At 53.0% G+C, this 18,556-nt stretch overlaps 1 protein-coding gene across 5 annotated transcripts in view; it reads left to right on the forward strand.

Moving 5' to 3' along the window:
- IL34 (interleukin 34) overlaps positions 1–18,306 on the forward strand; it is a 69,926-nt gene extending 51,620 nt beyond the window's left edge. For 3 of the 5 annotated variants that reach the window (XM_043438071.1, XM_043438072.1, XM_043438073.1), the window contains 6 exons: positions 7,881–8,279; positions 12,731–12,864; positions 13,670–13,747; positions 14,006–14,167; positions 17,320–17,452; positions 17,676–18,306. In XM_043438071.1, coding sequence (XP_043294006.1) covers positions 8,252–8,279; positions 12,731–12,864; positions 13,670–13,747; positions 14,006–14,167; positions 17,320–17,452; positions 17,676–17,845 — 705 coding nt within the window. In that variant the 5' untranslated portion in view covers positions 7,881–8,251 and the 3' untranslated portion in view covers positions 17,846–18,306. Of the gene's footprint in view, positions 1–5,179; positions 6,819–7,880; positions 8,280–12,730; positions 12,865–13,669; positions 13,748–14,005; positions 14,168–17,319; positions 17,453–17,675 lie in introns of those variants that run through there. The other 2 variants (XM_043438074.1, XM_043438075.1) reach the window with 2 other exon arrangements.
- Positions 18,307–18,556: the final 250 nt, after the last annotated feature.

The following is an 18,556-nucleotide window of genomic DNA, read 5'->3' on the forward strand; positions in this document are numbered from 1 at the left end:
ACAAAAGATCACATAAGATTTTATTTACATGAAATGTCCAGAATATGCAAATCCACCAACTCCAGGAGCTTACTCAAATTCATGTCCATTGGGTCAGTGACGCCATCCAACCATCTCATCCTGTCGTCCCCTTCTCCTCCTGCCTTCAATCTTTCCCAGCATCAGGGTCTTTTCCAATGAGTCAGTTCTTTGCATCAGGTGGTCAAAGTACTGGAGCTTCAGCTTCAGCATCAGTCCTTCCAATGAATACTCAGAACTGATTTCCTTTAGGATTGACTGGTTGGACTCCTTGCAGATTGCAAGGAGTTATATCTTTTTTTTTTTTTTTTTTAAGGATTTATATCTTAATATTTTTTAAAAAATAAAAGAAAGGAAAAAGACATAGAGACACATCAATCAGTGGACCAAATTACTGGGCTCTTGATTCAAACAAAGCAACTTTTAAAAAAATTTATTTTAATTGGAGGCTAATTACTTTACAATGTTGTGGTGGTTTTTGCCATACATTCACATGAATAAAGCAACTTTTTAAAGTTTTTAATTTTTAATTGGAGGGTAATTGCTTTTCAATATTGTTGTATTGTGTTGGTTTCTGCCCTATATCAACATGAATCAGGCATAGATATGCCTATATCCCACCCCTCTAGGTGGTCACAGAGGATTGGATTTGAGCTCCCTGTGTCATACAACAAATTCTCACTGACTTTCTATTTTACATATGGTAATATGTATGTTTCAGTGTTATAAGGCAACTTTTAAAAAGACATTTTTTAAATAACTAAGGAAAATTGAATATGGATTCTTTTTTAAATTGATCTTTTTATCGAGGTAACATTGGTGTGTGAGTATATGTTTCATGTGTACAACATTATATTTCTATTTCTATATACACCACAGCCTGCTCACTACCAAAAATGTAGTTTCATCCCACCACCAGTTGCCAGCCATACACTTATACCATATGTTGCTCATTTTGCCCTTCTCACCCTTTCCCCTCTGGTAACCACTACTCTGTTTTGTATCTACATGTTTGCTTTTGTTCGGTTTGGTTTCTCCACTTGCTTTTTAAATTCAGTGTGAGCAAAATCATATAGTATATTTCTCTGACTTATTTCATTTAGCATGATGCCCTGAAGGTGCATTCATGTTGTCACGATGGTAAGAGTTCATCTTTTTATTTTTTAATTTTTTGGCTGTGTTTTCAGGCTTGCAGAATCTTAGTTCCCTGACCAGAGATTGAACCCATGTCTCCTGCAGTGGAAGCACAGAGTCCCAACCACTGGATCACCAGGGAATTTCCCAAGATTTAATCTTTTTAATGGCCGAGTAATATTCCATTTTCTTTATCCATTCATCCATGGATAGTCACTTAGGTTATTTCCATATCTTGGCTGTTTAAAATAATGCTGTGATGGACATAGGGGTGTATGTATCTTTTCAAAGTAATGTTTTCATATTCTTTGGATAAATACACAGAAGTGAAATAGCTATGTCATGTGGTAGTTCTGTTCTTAATATTTTGAGAAACCTCTCTACTGTTTCCCATACTGGCTGCTCTAGTTTGCAGTTCCACTAACCGTATATGAGGGTTTTTTCCCACAGCCTCCCCAAGGCTTGTTGTTTCTTGCCTACTTGATGATAGCAGTTCTAACAGGTGTGAGATGGTATCTTGCTGTGGTTTTAATATCTTTTCATGTGCCTGTTGGCCATCTGTATGTCTTCCTTGGAAAAATGTCTGTTCAGCTCCTCTGCCCATTTTTTTTTAAATTTCTGGCTGCACTGGGCAGCATGCAGAGTTTTTGTCCCCCGACAAAGGAACAACCCCACTCCCCATGTAATGGAAGTACAAAGCCCTAACCACTGAACAGCCAGGGAGGTCCCATCCTCTGCCTAGTTTTCAATCAGGTTGTTTAACTGTTGTTCAGTCATATGCATTCTTTGTAATGCATATTAACCCCTTAGTGGATATGCAATTTACAAATATCTTCTCCCATTCGGCAAGTTGTCTTTTTATTTTGTTGGTTGTTTCCTTTGCTGTGTGGAAGCTTTTTAGTTTGACACCATGCCATTTGTTTATTTTTTGTTTTTATTTCCCTTGCCTGGGGAGACATATCTAGAAAGATATTGTTAAAACTGTTTTCAAAGAGTATACTGACAGGACTTACATGGTGGTACAGTGGTTAAGAATCTGCGTTCCAACGTAGGAGACTCAGGTTCAGCCCTGGTCAGGGAACTAAGATCCCACCTGCCATGGGGCAACTAAGTCTGCTCACTGCAACCACTGAGTCTGCTGTAATAAAAGATCCCGCCTGCTGCGGTGAGATCCCACGCGCCACAACTGAGATCCAATGCAGCCAAATAAACAAATAGATTAAAATATATATATGCTACCTATGGTTTCTTCTAGGAGTCTTATGGTTTCAGGTCTTACATTCAAATCTTTAATCCATTTTGGGCTGACTTTTGTGAATGCTGTGAAATAGTAGTGTAGTTTCTCTCTCTCTCTCTCTTTTTTTTTTTTTTTTTGCATGTGGCTGTCCAGTTTTCCCAGCTCCATTTATTTCTTTTTTTAAAATTTCATTTATTTGGCTGCGTTGGGTCTTAGTTGCAGTCACGTGGGATCTTTCATTGTGGCGCTCAGGCTTAGTTTCTCTGCAGCATGTGGGAGCTTAGTTCCCCGACCAGGGATCAAACCCGAGTCTCCTGCGTTGCAGGGCAGATTCCTGACCACTGGATCACCAGGGAAGTCCCCCCAATTCCATGTATTAAAGTAAGTTAATACATGTTGTAAGTTCTTTGAACCTTTGTAGTAAATTAACTGTGGGGTTTATATATGTGCATTTACTTGAACATGGATTCTGTGTTAGATGATAAGGGATTGTGTGTGTATACTAAGTAGCTTCAGTTGTGTCTGACTCTTTGCCACCTGATGAACTGTAGCCTACTAGGCTCCTCTGTCCATGGGCTTCTCCAGGCAAGAATACTGGAGTGGGTTGCATGCCCTCCTCCAGGGGGCCTTCCTGACTCAGGGATCAAACCTGTGTCTCTTATGTCTCCAGCATCGGCAGGCGGGTTCTTTATCTGCAACCACTGGGAAGCCCAATATAAGAGATTATTGGTTTGGAAATATGCAATAATAGTAATTTTTAAAAAATCTTAACACACTGGTAAAATGGCATGTCTGGGATTTGTTTTAAAATACTCTAGGGCAAAATTTAGAGGATGGGTGAAATGGGAATGACAGAGTGTTGATAATTTTAGAAGCTGAATAATGGCTATATGGGGCTTCCCTGGTGGCTCAGCTGGTAAAGAAGCCTCCTGCAATGCGGGAGACCTGAGTTTGATTCCTGGGTTGGGAAGATCCCCTGGAGAAGGGAATGGCTACCCACTCCAGTAGCCACTCTCTGGCCTGGAGAATCCCATGGACAGAGGAACCTGGCAAGCTATAGTCCATGGAGTCTCAAAGAGTCAGACATGACTGAGTGACTTTCACAATGGCTGTATGAGGGTCCATTATACTATTCTATTCTACCTTGTTTGGTTTGTTTAACAATGCTATAATACTGTTTCAAAAATACATCAAATATAGCAGAGGGGCAAAAGTATTGATTAGTACAGAATTCCAAAGAGTTCATCTTCCAATAGAAGATTCTGAGCTGGGCCCTAGGGCAGTGAAAGCACACCTTTGCCAACAGCCTTCTGCGTTTCATTCAGAGGAGAGAAGCCACGGGAACCACTCCCAGAAGATGCTTTGGATTCGACTTGATGGGATTTTTATAGAACATTTGCAGAGATGATGCACTTCCAGACTTTATCAATTATCTTCTGTTGTGTAACAAGCTATCCCCAAGCTTAGTGGTTGAAAATAAACAAACATTGACTATTTCTCATGATTCTGTGGGGTGGCTAGGATTCTGGGCTGACTTGACTGGGGCCAGATGGACTAGTTTAGGATGGTCTCATTCAGATGCCTGGGGCCTCCTGTAGGAAGCTAGCCTGTAATTGTTTACATGATGTGAAGCCCTCCCAGCAGCAAGAGAGGACAAGCCGGAAGCCCAGGCACACCCCATTGATCAGAGCAAGTCACATGGCCCAGCCCAGACCAAAGCAGGTAGAAACAGAGCCTCCCTTGCAGATGGGACTTGTAGTTACTGAACAGGGAATGGGAGCCAAGGGGCCAGGCAGGGTCTAACTCAGCCCACATCTCTGGATGTCACTGACTACTCAGATGTGGCCAAGAGTGGACCCTGTGTAATTCATGTGCCCTGGTTCTAGAATCCTCACTTCACTGGTAGAACAGAGGTGGTGGGTGAAATGTTATTCAGAAATATAAACCCTGAGCAAACAGAAGAAAATCATTCCTGTTTGTGCTTTTGTTTATTTATTTATTTTTTTCTTTCCCCGTGGCTTAAACTCAGTCCTGTTTTTCTTCTTCCTCCTCCTTAAATTGAGCGTGTGTGACTCACTGCTCAGGACTGCTAGGTGCTATAGTATCCCTCCCCACATTCTCAAAGGGCAGAATGGCTTGATTCACAGGAGGAGGTGGGACTGGGTGTTAGTCTTAGGACAGCTCCCTCTGCCAGCCCTGTTTCTTCATATCTAGACGAGGGGGTTGCAAGGCATGTCTCTGAGGCCCTTGTGGCCCTTCCCTGCCTAGAGATGCGGCAGGTGGTCCGGCTCTCTGTGCCCTGGGTCTCAGGTCAGGCCAAGCCTCTTTGGGAAGAAGGATGCTCTGTGTTGGTGTAATAGACTTGTGGCAAAAGTGGCCCTAGTTCTTCACACGCACCGGCATCCATACCTTTCTCTGCCTTTAAATTGAAGTATGATTGATTTACAATTTTGTGTTACCCTCAGGCACACAGCAAAGTGACTCAGTTATACATCTGGAGCAGGGACAGGCTGCCCGCTCCAGGATTCTGGCCTGGAGAATCCCATGGCGCAAAGAGTTGGACACGATTGAGCGACTTTCACTTTCTTTTTTTTATTTTTATTTTTTCGACTTTCATTTTCACATGTTCATCTTGCTCCTTTGTCTGAGGCACTGTCTGCTGACTTCCCCCCAGTGAACATGTGGCTCCCTGTCACTGCTTCCCTCCCTTCCCCACACATACGCACCCTCCCCAGGCCCTTTGTCCTTCCACGATCCATAAGTCATGGTTCTGTTAAATTAACATTCACTTTTGACTTGCTACTGTGACTTTGAAAATGCTATTTGCTATTGAACTATGTAAAATGATACTCCAACTTTTGCTTTCTTGTCCAAGTTCTCTCTGCATGAGCTTCCATAGGACTCTTCTAAGCCCCTGGGTAGAGTGGGGCTGGGGAGGCAGAGGCGATTCTTAACTCCTCCCTGTCCCCTTCCTCAGCAGAGAGAGGCAGGCAGACAGACAGACACCCCTGTGCTTTCCCAGGGTTCAGCAAGGCTCCTCTCTTAGGTGACTTCCTCCGTGCCACCCTCCCCCTCCCAGAGAAGGGTCCCGCTTCTGTGTCATCAGGCAGCGCCCGCTTTGTGCCTGCCTTGGTTTCCACACATCTCTCCCATTTCAGTGGGTGGCACCCAGGGCCAGGGCTCTGCGGTGTGGCCTGAATGTGACCATGACCCCTTTTCTCACTTTCTCAGCTTCTTCATCCCAGTCTGGTGGCCCAGGGTACATGGTAGAAGCCTTTCTGAGAGATTTCTGAGAGATATCTTAGTGAGGAGCTGGCTGGGAGAGTTTTGGGGCATGGATGGGGTGCAGAGGCAGATTCTGGCGTGCGTGTAGGAGGTCTGGATCCGCGGCTGTTCTGGTGGTGGGAGCAGGACAGGAGCAGGAAGCAACGTCCAGGCCCCGGTGCACAGGATGCAGGGCCAAGGTATCTGAAGGGCTGCGGGACCGCCAGATTACAGGGCGGCCCTGGAGAAATGGAAGCTCCATCCGCACCAAAACCTGTCCACGGAGCCTCATTGTGTTCTCAATCATCAGAAACGGGAAACAAGCCAGCTGCCTTTCAGCTGGTGAGCAGAGGCTGTGCAGTGGGGCACTACTTGGCAAGGAAAGGGAACAAACGACCAAGACAGGCAGCATCCCGGCTAAGCCCCCGATGGCAGTCAGCTAAGGGAAGGGACACAGACCGCCCTCTGTGATTGCATTTATGAGGCTCTCTGGAAGCAAAACTGCTGGTCAATGAACAGGCGTAGTTCCTCCCACCCTGGGGCCAGGGCGGGAGGAGTGGTTGACCGTAGGCTGGCAGGAGGGAACCTTCTGGGTGGATGGAGATGTTTTACATCTTGATTATTACAGTGGCTGCGTGGCTCTGTGCATTTGTCAAAATCCATAGAATTGTATGCTAGAAAAAGGTGAAATTTGCTATGGGTAGTTCTTACCTCAGTAAACCTAAATAAAGCAAACACAATGATGACAAAAGGTTTCAGCCTGGTCAGTATTTGTGGTGATGCTGTGGCAGCAGGAAAGTTACCAGTGTGGGTCGTAGAAGGAGGTTCAGGGGTGCTCTCACACACGGGGTGAACGGACACCTGTGTTCTCTCGTGAGGCCCTTCCTGCCTGCAGGGAAGCGCCACGGGTGAGTCGGCCCATCCAGCACGCTGTGGAGGAGCCATGGATGTCACAATGGAGAAGACCCCCAGATCACACATGCTCTCCCCTCATGCCAGCAGCCTGTGGCCATTTCCCCAATGGGGAGAAGGGAACAGGGTGGAACAGAACTGAATCAGAGGCTGAATTTCAGAGCTGGCTCTGTCACTTGCCAACTCAGCGTCTCAGAGCCTCAGTTTCCTCATCTGCAAAATGGATACAACAGCCCATACCTCACAGAGCCGGGTGAGGGATAAACGATGGTGATTGTGTGAAAGCCCCGAGCCCCATACCCAGCTGTAACTCACTAGCTGGCTGTGGCTGAATTCCTGTTGCTCTTCTTACAAGCTGTGTGGCCTTGGACAAGTGTCTTAACCTTTCTGGGCTTTGAGCTCCTCATTGATAAAATGAAGCTTTATGGCCCCATAAGGTTGTTGTGAGGATTTAATGAGTATAAAGGCCTTAGCTGTGGGCCTACCATATAGTGAACACTCAGAAAAAGTCACAGCATTTTTATAATAGGGTTGCCAGATTTAGCAAATGAAGATACAAGATTCCCAGTTAATTTGGAATTTCAGATAAGCAGTGAATATTTTTGTAGTATAATGTGCTTTAGTCTTTCAGTTGTGTCTGACTCTTTGCCACCTGATGGATTGTAGTCCGCCAGGCCCCTCTGTCCATGGGGCTTCTCCAGGCAAGAATACTAGAGTGGGTTGCCGTGCTCTCCTCCTGGGGATCTTCCCAACCCAGTAATCAAACCGGGGTCTCCTGCATTGCAGGTGGATTCTTTACCAGTTGAGCTAACAGGGAAGCCCCATTCATGACATAATTATACTAAAAAAAATTTGTATCATTTATCTGAAATTCAAATTTAACTGGGCACTCCATACTTGGGGAGGCAGATTTGGAATGTGGGAATGGAACTAAGCCTGAAAGTGAGTAGAGGGGTGAATGATCTGTTTTTCTTTTTTTTTAATCTCCCTGCAGTCTAAATCATTCATCTAGTTTATCTATGATCTCCCCTCAGGAATCTCTCGGGGTTTAACCCACACAGCCCATTCATTTCTTGGTCCTGCTTTTGTTTTGGCCCCAGGCCGTCCGCCTGTATCCTTTGAACTTGCTCCTGGACTGAGGCTGTCCTGTGGATGTCCTGTCGTCCTGCATCTGAGCGGTGCGCCTCTGGCCTTCCCGTGGGCCCAGCCGGCCGTGGCTGCCACCCGCGCGGTAGGCTCTGCGTGCCTGTGGCTGGGGGCTGAGTGGCAGCACCACTCTTACATAATCGGTTTCTCTCCTCCTTTCTCTTTCCAGAGCCAGATTTCACACTGAGCAGCTGCAGACGGAGAAATCAGAGAAAGCACAAGCCAGCCACAGATTCCAGGGCCTGCGGGAGACTCTCCTCCCACTCAGAAGGAAGACCCCGAGGCGACCGTCTCAAGCCAGGTCTTGCTGCCATGGGACCCACGACCGCCGCCCACTGGCTGCCCTCCGCACTGCCGGGCAGATAAGGGTGAGCCCTGCCCGGAGCACCTGCCAGCACCTGGCCACTCCCCCGAGGCCAGCCCTCCTCACTCCGGGCTCCCTCTGCTGACCTGAGGCCATGTAGACCCTCCTCGGGCCTCTGTGAGCACACACACCTCTGGGGACGCACGTCTGTTCTCTGCGAGACCCAGCGCACCACCATGCCCCAGGGATTCGCCTGGCTGCGCTGTGAGTACCCAGCAGGGCTGGGGGGCCCGTGGGGACTGCCCGGGGAGGCCTTGGCCCACAGCCGGACTCTGCTGTAACCACGGGAACCAGGGCATTCTTCCTGGGGAGAAGTTGAGATGCTTCCCAGCTTAACGGCAGGCACCCTCAGGGACTCCCACGCCGTCTGCCCCATCTCCAGCTCAGACAGGCATGGTGGCTGTGAGCCTTGGAGTGGGTGGGCACAGTCAGTGGGTCACGGGGACAGGACAGGCACTCGGGGTGGGAGGCAGGGTCTCACCTGCCCAGACTCACTGGTGCTGCGGAGTACGGTGCAGAGATTCTGGCTTCCCTGGGGGTGGCCAGGCCGGGGTGGGGGCTTATGAAATTGTTTGGGCCCTGAGACACATGACAGAAGTGCAGGCTGTCCCCTCTGCCTCTCCCTCCGTGCAAAGCTAAATCAAAAGGCAGGAAGAGAACAGTGTTGTTGGGAAAAAGAAAAATAGTTGAAATGAGGACAGAAAAGAAAAAGAATCTAGAAGCCTCTCGAGCCTGCTGGTGGGAGGCCAGACCAAGCTCCCTTCAGACTCCAGGATTCAATTTAATCGACTCAAATTCAACATGTTTTTTCTGGTGCCACCCACATGCCCACTGGAGAGGCACTGCCATGGTGACAAGGACCTAGGCTATCTTGTGCGTCTCTAATACCTGGCATGGAGTTAGCTGCTGGGAGCCATGTGCTGTTTACATGAGGTCTGGGCTCTGATCCTCCGAGGGATGCGCTGAGGAGCTGGGTCCTCCCCGGCCCTTGTGGAGGGCACTGCAAAGGGTCAGGATGTTCAGAACGGCTGGGAGGGCCCAGACTTGGTGTTCTGGAATTTTCCAAGTCATGAGGAGCAGGGGGAGCAGGAGAAACAGCAGAGCGAGGTGCCACTTGAAATGGTCTCAGAGGCGGGTGGGTCCGCATCCTTAAAGCTGGGGAGGTGAGGATGGCGCTCCTTCCAGGGAGGGAAACAGCGTGCGCAGAGGCCCAGCAGGGGGGGCGAGAGGCCAGGCTGGGCATCCGTTTGGGCTCAGGAGGCTGAGGCCGTGGGAGCCAGGGTGAAGGGCGCCTGATTGATGAGATAGCAGGGAGCCCTGGAAGATGCGTGGTCTGGGGTAGGAGCTGGGATTGGGAGTCCCTCTGCTTTGGGGAGAGTCTCTGTTCCATCCTTCCGGGCAGGAGGTGATGAGGGTCCCTTCGAAGATGGAGGTGAGAATGAAGAGGCCTGGCAGAGGGGCAGGGCACGTGAGGTGGAGCGCAGGGGTAGTGGGCCGGCTGCGGTGGGGGGCTGTGGATCAGGAGCTCAGAAGGGACTGGGTGCTGGAGAAGGGCTGGCTGTCCTAATGAACTGCCACAAACTTGGTGAAACAGCAGAAGTGCACTCTGTCACAGTTTGGGAGGTCAGAGGTCTGAGATCAAGCTGTCGGAGCTCTGCTCCCTCCGAAGGCTCTGTGGAGGGTCCTTGCTGCCTCTTCCAGCCTCTGGCGGCTCCTTGTGTTCCTTGGCTTATGGCTGCGTTGCCCCAGGCTGCCCTGCTCTGTGAAGGCCATGTGAAGGGTCTTTCCCTCTGCGTCTCTGTGTCCTTTCCTTGTCCTGAAAGGACACAGTCATTGGAGTTAGGGCCTACCCTAAATTCAGGGTGAGTTCAGCTGGAGACTCTTAACAACAGTTGCAGAGACCCTGCCCTTGGAAGGCAGATAGGCAGTGAGGCTTCAGTCCTGCTGCCCCTGCCTGCTTATCTGTGTGCTGCCCGGCTTTTCAGAGTTGAGGCAGCGGGAAAGGAGCCTAACCCTGGAGATGGTAGCTGGGCTGCAGGGCTGGAGGGAGCCTCAGTTTGGGAGGAGACAGGTCATCTGGGTAGGGTTTCTGGGGGCGCCCACCGCTGCCAGTCTGGGAAGCCTGGGGGCTCCGCAAGTCCCTGCTGCGTGCCTCGTTGGCAGGCCCTGAAGGCTCCAGACTGGACTCAGATGAGGGCAGGTGGAGAGCCACTTGGGGGTGCAGTGGGCAGCCACAGGGTGCCAGCCACGTTGGAAAGGAAATTCAGTATGGACAGACACCCTGATTGTGAAAGAAAAGACGGAAATTTTGATGTTTATGTGACATCTCTGTGCCCCGAGGACACCTGTCTGTGCCCTGTCACTTTCTGCCAAGCACAGTCGCCAGACCAGCAGCATCAGCTTGACTTTGGAACCTGTTAGAAGTGTAGATTCTCTGCCCCCCACCCCACACCCTGCCTGCTGAATCAGGTACTGTGGGTGGGGCCTGGCACTCTGGGCCTTTACCAGCTTCTGCAGGAGACCCAGATGCCTGCTCCCAGTTCCCTAAAGTGCTGAGTAACATGACCTCGCTGGGGTTCAGAGCGCTGTGCATCCACACACTGGGAGCTGCCTTGTCTGCTCAAGACAGTGAGTGAAATTGGCCAGATGGTGCTAGAGACAGAGGCTGGTCCGGGCGGGGGAGGCCCCAGGGAGGGAAGGAGTCTTGGTCTTACAGTGCGAGAGGACAGCCAGGGCAGGGGCAGTGTGTGGGCCAAAACCCCAAGGCAGGAATGATCTTGATGGACAGGAGCACCCAGCTGAGGGGGCGACTGATGTAGAGACAAGGTAGGGAGCAAGCGGAAACACCGGTTTGTCTGTTCCTTGGTCTAATTATTGGGTCAAGAACATGGGAAGGGGAGAGAGACAGGAAGTGCCAGATGGATTACAAATTTGCAAGTTCTTGCTGGGGTCAGACTTCTACGACGGGAAGCGCGGGTGGGCTGCAGCCCGTGAGGGGCGCAGGCTTGAGCAGACCTGAGCTCCTGGCCGGGCGGGGGCACAGCTCTGAGCAGTGGGGGTGAGGGGTGGGGTGGGGCTGGGGTGGGCAGTGAAGCCCCCAGCTCAGGCCCAGGAGGTGTAGGAACAGAAGGGTTCCCAAGTGCCGGGGAGGTGGGTGGGGAAAGTCCGGCCAGTAATTCCTGCTTGCAGCAAGAGGTGACTCAGCCTGCCTGGCTAATCTGGGGGGAAAGGAAGGAAAGGAAAAAGCACTGCTTTTGGCTATAACAATAATAGGCAATACTTGTAGAATATACCCTACAAAATATAAAGAAGAACATAACATCCCATAGATATTTGGTGCATTTCTTTCCGTTGCATTTTCTGTGCACACACACACAGAGTTAATGAATTCAAGTCATGCTCTTTTAAACTTCACTAAGCATATCAAAAGTATTTTTCTTGTCATGAAAGTATATCATAAGTATTCTTTAACGATGTGATTTTTATTGACTGGATTCATTATTAATGAACATCTAGGGCACGTATAGATGTTTGCTATTATAAAATAATACTGCAGTGGAAGTCAGTGTCTCTCATTTGTTTTCCTTCACATTTATTCCTAGAAATGAGTTTAATGGGTCAAAGGGTGTGGACAATTTTAAAGTTTAGTGGGTTGAAATGTGAATATTTTAAAGTCCATCAATAACAAAAACTGCCAAAGTGCTTTCCAAGATGAGAGCATTTGCCTCACTACTTCACCAGCACTCTAATAATTTTATTCTATTAAAATAAAGCAACATCAACAAAAACAACTCGTTTTCTATTTGGTAGGTGAAGCGTGGACCTGATTGTTTTAGTGTGAATTCATTAGTGAGGTTCATTTTCAGATATGTCCCTTGCAAATCCATATTTTGTTCTTTCTGCTCTGATCCATTGAACTCTTGTTCTTATTTGTTGTAGATTCTCTCAAATATATTTTTAAGTCTGTTCAGGTATGCAGAAATCACAGTTTTTAAAGTCACAGTGACCCATAGTGGTGAAGGTGGGTAATGTTCAGATCGTTTGTATGGAAAGAGAAACAGCCTGAGTGAGGTTCGGTCAGCGTTCTAGAAAGACCACACAGGAAGGGCCGCTACACGCCTGCTGGCACCAGCACCTGAGAGGCCTGTCAGAGTCAGACAGCAGGGAGGACAGTGGCGCGGGTCGCCCTGGGGTCATTGGAAGAGTTCTGACCAGACTCCACAGTTCCAGAGTCTGTGTGGAAAGGGCAGCAGCAGGCCTTGGAAACTCCTTGGTTCTAGACGAGGGGCAGAGGTTGCCCTGGAAAGGAGGGTGCCCGCTCCCAGGGCAGGAGCAGGCAGGAGGCTGGGGACCAACCCCGGGCCGTGGATCTGGGGGCTCTGCCCGGCCGAGGTGGGAGTGGCTGGGCTGGGCGGCACGTGCATGTCTGAGTTGTCCCGGAGCCCCGGCCCCAGGGAAAGGCTGCCCAGTGCTAGGATGGCCTCCTGGGGGCCCAGCGCCCCCAGCCCGGCCTGTGAGGACGTGTCCTCTCGTAAAGGGAGGCGCGTGCTCACTCTGCACACAGGTGCGTGAAGGGAGGCGTGTGCTCACCGCACACCGCAGGAGCAGTGTGAAGCAGCAGGTGCTCACGTGTTCTTGCTGGGTGCGGCCCGCAGATCTTGGGATCCTCCTCGGCCTGGCCTTGGGAAATGAGGGCTTGGAGCCGTGGCCCTTGACCCAGAGCGACGCGTGCGCCGTCACTGGCTTCCTGCGGGACAAGCTGCAGTACCAGAACCGCCTTCAGTACATGGTACCCTCGGGCCCTCGCCGCGTCCTCTTCCCGACGGGACCGTGCCCCTCCCTGGCCTGGCGTCAGCCCCGAGCCCGCCCGGCCCCTCGCACACACCCTGAGCCCGGGCTGCGCTGCCTGTCCTTGCCCCTGCCAGCCGTCCGCAGGCCCTCACCCGCCTCTCATCTGACCCTTGATCCCACCTCCACGTGGCCCTCTCCCAGGGGAGAAGGAATTGCAGGAAATCCTGGGGGAAGCCCAGACATGTACTATTGACCAGGGTGATAAGGACCTGGAAATTATAATGTTTGATTCTTTTATTAGGGTGAATCATGTGGCATGTGGCTCTATAGGTCCTTTTTTTTTTCAACAGCTTTGAAGACATATTGAGACATAATTCATATACCACACAATTTATGTACTTAAGTGTACATTTCACTGATTTTTAGTGCATTTTCAAAGTTATGAAACGATCACTATGATAAGTTTCAGAGAAATCCTTTAAAGTTATCTTCCTTTAAAAAAAAAAAGTTATCTTCCTCACCCAAAGGAGATGGTTCTCTCAGAGTAGTAAGCCTCTCATCCCACATTTTGGCCTGAGACTAGGCCTGGTGAGGACCTATCCTTCCCTGTTTCCTGGAGGAAAGAGCTATCTTTGTCCCAGCTGGGGGCCAAGCACATATTTTCTGTGGAGGACCACTGCTATGACCTCTGCTGTCAAGGGCCGGTCCGGGGTTCTTCCCCTGCATCAGATTCCTCTGGGAGGCTGGGGGAATCTGAGCCGTTTCTGACTCTGACCTTATCCTTTGTTCTTTTATCTTCCTAGAAACACTACTTCCCCATCAACTACAGGGTCAGTGTGCCTTATGAGGGGGTGCTCCGAACAGCCAACGTCACGAGGCTGGTAAGAATCCCCTCCTCTGGACTGGGGAGGCCCCTGCCTCCCGGGACACCCTGGGCGCCCTGCCAGGGAAGCTCACTGGTTTGGGCCGGTCCCGCTGCCAGGAGGCTTTCCTGGCCCCTCAGGCAAGCCCACCCTTGGCTCAGGCCCAAGCTTGCTCCCCGCCCCCGGGGGCTGCCCGTGGTCTACCCCCTGTGCAGGGCAAATCTGGGGGGCGTCGGGCCTGGGGGCGGGGCTTTAGTAGCTTCTCTGTCCCTGCAGCAGCGGGCCCGGGTGAGCCAGCAGGAGCTTCGGTATCTGTGGGTCCTGGTGAGTCTCAGTGCTACTGAGTGGGTGCAGGAGGTGCTGCTCGAGGGCCACCCGTCCTGGAAGTACCTGGAGGAGGTGCACACGCTACTGCTGGACGTCAAGCAGGGCCTGCGGGTGAGCGCTGCGGGGGTGCGGGCAGGTGGGGCCGGTGCGTGTGTGCGCGCGCGCGCGAGCATTCTGGGGTGCGGGCGGCAGGGTGCGTGTGTGTGTGTGTGTGTGTGTGTGCCGGCAGGTGAGCATTCTGGGGGTGCGGGCGGCAGGGTGCGTGTGTGTGTGTGTGTGTGTGTGTGTGCCGGCAGGTGAGCATTCTTGGGGTTGCGGGCGGCAGGGTGCGTGTGTGTGTGTGTGTGTGTGTGTGCCGGCAGGTGAGCATTCTGGGGGTGGGGCGGCAGGTGCGTGTGTGTGTGTGTGTGGTGCCTGAAGGTGAGCATTCTGGGGGTGCGGGCGGCAGGGTGCATGTGTGTGTGTGTGCCTGAAGGCGAGCCGGGTGTGTGTGCGTGTGTGGTGTGTGCCAAGGTGAGGGTGCGGGCGGCAGGGTACGTGTGTGTGTGTGTGTGTGTGTGCCTGAAGGTGAGCATTCTGGGGGTGCAGACAGGCAGGGTGCGTGTGTGTGTGTGTGTGCCTGAAGGTGAGCATTCTGGGGGTATGGGCGGCAGGGTGCGTGTGTGTGTGTGTGTGTGCCTGAAGGTGAGCATTGCAGGGTGTGGCAGGCAGGGTGTGTGTGTGTGTGCGCCTATGTGTGTGCATGGCCAGAAGCTATCAAAGGAGGAGGTAAACGCGTGGAAAGTCCTGGCTTGTCCTGGAGGGTGTGGGAGAAGTGGGGGTCAGGGTGATGGGCTCGGCTTTGGGGGCAAGAGATGCAACTGAGACCCTCTTAGGCTCTGCAAGCCCAGGTGAGTCATTGGCCCCACTCACTGTTTCCACAGCTCAGGAACAAGCGAAGGGCAGAGGGGTAAGTGGGCGGAGCACAGGGGGCTTAGGGTGATGGACTCTTCTGCGTGATGCTGTAATTGCATTTGTCAGAGCCCACCAATGTACAGCAGAAAGAGTGAACCCTAACGTAAAGAGAGTTTAATTAATAATGATAATAGGGGTTCCTGATTGCTGCCTTTCAGCGGTGTTGATCTGAGGCCTGGTATATATGTCTTCCAAAGGGCCTGAGGAGTAAGGTGACAGGATCACTGTGTTGTCTGCGCAGGCCGTGTGTGTGCTGTGGGACCCCCTCCCCGCACGCCCACTCGCCCTCCTTAGGACCCTGGTAAACCCCTGCCAGGCCCCCAGCTGCTGCCCAGCAGGAACAGCCGACAGGGTGCCAGCTATGAGCTCCTGCCGACCTCAGGGTGCGGGGCCAGCGCCTGCTTTTGCAGCCGCCTGGACCTTTGTGCAGGCTCTGTTTTCCGGCAGAGGCCAGGAGGCTAGGCCGTGTCCTTGGTAGCTCTCTTGTGCCTGGGGGCAGGGTAGGGGGATGCTGACCTGGGGAACGGACCGTCGTACTCCATCCTCAGTTTTCCTTGGGAGTGTTTCTGGCTCCTGGAGCTCCAGGGAGCTGCTCTGGGGGCTGGGAAGGAGACGTGGGTAGGCTGAGGCCCTGCCCACCTGGGCTGTTCAGGGTGAGCCAGTTTTGAATCTCGCCTTTATCAGTGGTGGTGGCCGAGGCTCCCTCACGGGTGACCCGTGTCTCTGGGGTAGTGGGTCCTCCCAGGCCGAGGCCCTTGGCTCTCCTCTCAGCCTCACTGCTCTCTCTAAGCCTTTGTACGTTAGCTTTCTGGGACTGCCAGCACAGATCACTACTAACTGACCACTTCAATCCGAGCCTGCGCCTCCTCTCTTCCAGTCGCTTGGGGCTTCCCAGGAGGCACTTCTGGTAAAGAACCTGACAATCAGTGCAGGAGACATAAGAGACTTGGGTTTGATCCCTGAGTCAGGAAGATGCCCTGGAGGAGGGCACTGAAACCCACTCCAGTGTTCTTGCCTGGAGAGGCCCATGGACAGAGGAGCCTGGCGGGCTGCAGTCCATGGGGTCGCACAGGGTCAGGCGCGACTGAGGCAACTTAGCATGCACGGTAGCTTAAAACAACAAAAATTGTTGTCACGGTTCTGAAGAGCAGAAGTCTGAGATCACGGGGGCAGCAGGGCCACGCTCCCCCAAAGGCTGCTGAGGACGCTCCTTCCCAGCGCTTCCAGCTTCCGGTGGTGGTGGCCCTGGTTCTGGGCTTGTGGCACATCACTGCAGCCTCCGCCTGTCTTCACACGGCCTTTCCCTCTGTGTCCCATGTCCTTTCTCCTGTCTCCAGTCATCAGATTTAGGGCCCACCCTAAACCCAGACTCATCTCATCTGGAGGTCCCTGACTTAACTACACCTGCAAAGACCCTGTTTCCTCACATTCACAGGTGCCAGCGATAAGGACTTGGTATAGCTTCCCTTGTGGCTCAGCTGGTAAAGAATCTGCCTCCAATGCGGGAGACCTGGGTTCAATCCCTGGTGTAGGGAAGGTGCCCTGGAAAAGGGCATGGCAGCCCACTCCAGTATTCTGGCCTAGAGAATCCCATGGACAGAGGATACTGGCAGGCTACAGTCCAAGGTGTTGCAAAGAGTTGGACAAGACTGAGCAACCAACACTTTTCACAGCTTTTTTAGGGGGACGTGGGGCAGAGGAGCACACTTCACTCTGATGAATGGCCTTGCCCAGCTCAGGCCCCACAGCCCCCCTGCTCTGTGTCTGCTCCTGCGGCTCCGGGCCCCGCTCCGTCCCGAGCACGGTGCCCATGCCCCCCGCACTGGACCCCTTAGAGTAAGTGGGACTCAGAGGAGCCCACCTGCTTGGAGCCGGAGACCCAGCCCTGTTGGCCTGCTTTGGCCTCATGATACGACTGACCCTCCTGCGGGTCCTGCCTCCTCTTTCTGGAGTGGGTGTGGGTCTCTGCACCTGAGGGGCAGTGTCCCTGGGATGGGGACTCCTCGTGCAGGGGCGGCCAGGCCTGCGCTGGAGCAGCGAGGATGCCCCCAGCCCCTCGTGGTCTGGCCACCCCCAGGAAAAGAAAGAGAAGCCTCTGTGTGTTGTGCTTGGGTGACGGGCATTGAGGGAGCCCCTGCCAGGAAAAATGGCGCCCGCAGGAAGGAGAGAAGTTACTCTTGGGTGTTCTGGTCACCTCTTTCCAGGCGGGACGAGTTTGCCCACCCCACCCTCACCCCCGCCAGCTCTCTGGGGATCTCTGCACCGGCTGAGGGTGGCACCTGTGGCCCTAAAGCTTTCCTCCCTTCCAGGGCGTGGAGGTCAGCCCCCAGGTGGAAGCAGTGTTGAACCTCCTGAGTGCGCCGGGAAGCCTGAAGCTGGTGCGGCCCAAAGCGCTGCTGGACAACTGCTTCCGGGTCATGGAGCTGCTCTACTGCCCTTGCTGTGAGGAGCTCTGAGGGGCTGGGGCTGGGGTACCGGGGTCTGAGCCAGGTCACCGGGCAGGGCCGGGGCCCTCCTCAGCACATCCTCTGCTCCCCAGGGCCACAGGCCATTTCTGGGAGCGGAGATGGACTTGGGTACACGGAGGGCAGTGTGGCTCGCTTGGGGTGAGGGGCTGCTGACCAGTCCTGCAGCCTCATTTGTGTGTCTGTGTGTGTCCCCGCAGGTAAAGAAAGCTCTGTGCTGAACTGGCAGGACTGTGAGGCGCCTCAGCCTCAGCCTTGCAGCCTGGCCTCGGCACAGTCTGAGGCCGCCCAGCTGTACCCTCTGCCCCAGCCGCCCTCCACCTCCCTGCCCCGCGTCCTGGGACCCTCGGCTGGCCCCCCTGCTCAGTGAAGCTGCTGAGGGCACAGGGCGAAGGCTTCCTGCCCGGAGGTGCCTAGGGTGACCTGGGGGGCAGCTGGAGGAGCCCCTGCAAGAGACGGACTGGGCCCGAGATCTCGGGTGGTGGTGGGGAGCACCTCCCGGAGAGGAGGCCCCGAAGTGTTTTCCTTTGAGGACAGAGCCTGAGAAGCGTGCAGCTCCCCCTCCTGTGGTCTTGCCGGGAGCGGCGGGGGCCGGGGCACCTGAAGGTCGATGAAGGCAGAGCCTCTGGCTGCTCCTGGCACTGTCCCCGAAGGCAGCGCCAACCCTCTCCTGAGTCAGGCGGTGGGAGCGGTACCAGGTGGGTGTGGGCGGTGCCCGGCTCAGCAAGGCCGGGGCGGGGGCAGCAAAGCTGGGACAAGGGCATGGCCGCCAAATGCCACGACTTGCCATAGTTTCTTTTATTTTTTCTATTAAACACCGCTTTGTTTTGGTTTGCTTGCATCTTTGAGGGTGAACCTGGAGAAGGCTGCTTTCCCCTCCTGCCAAGTGCAGGAAGCAGGAAGCGGGGCGGGCTGGTCTGGCGCAGGGGCCTGGGGCTGAGGATTCAGAGTTGGAGTGGTCAGGGCCTTGGCCAGGGTCCGGAATGGTGGATATTTGAGGGACTGAGTTCCCTCCAGCCCCGCCCCAGCCCACGAAGCCTGACGGAGCAGCGGTGTCGGGCTGATCCCCCACAGCGTGTCC

Source organism: Cervus canadensis, chromosome 18, assembly GCF_019320065.1.
Source record: "Cervus canadensis isolate Bull #8, Minnesota chromosome 18, ASM1932006v1, whole genome shotgun sequence".
Lineage (NCBI taxonomy): Eukaryota > Metazoa > Chordata > Mammalia > Artiodactyla > Cervidae > Cervus > Cervus canadensis.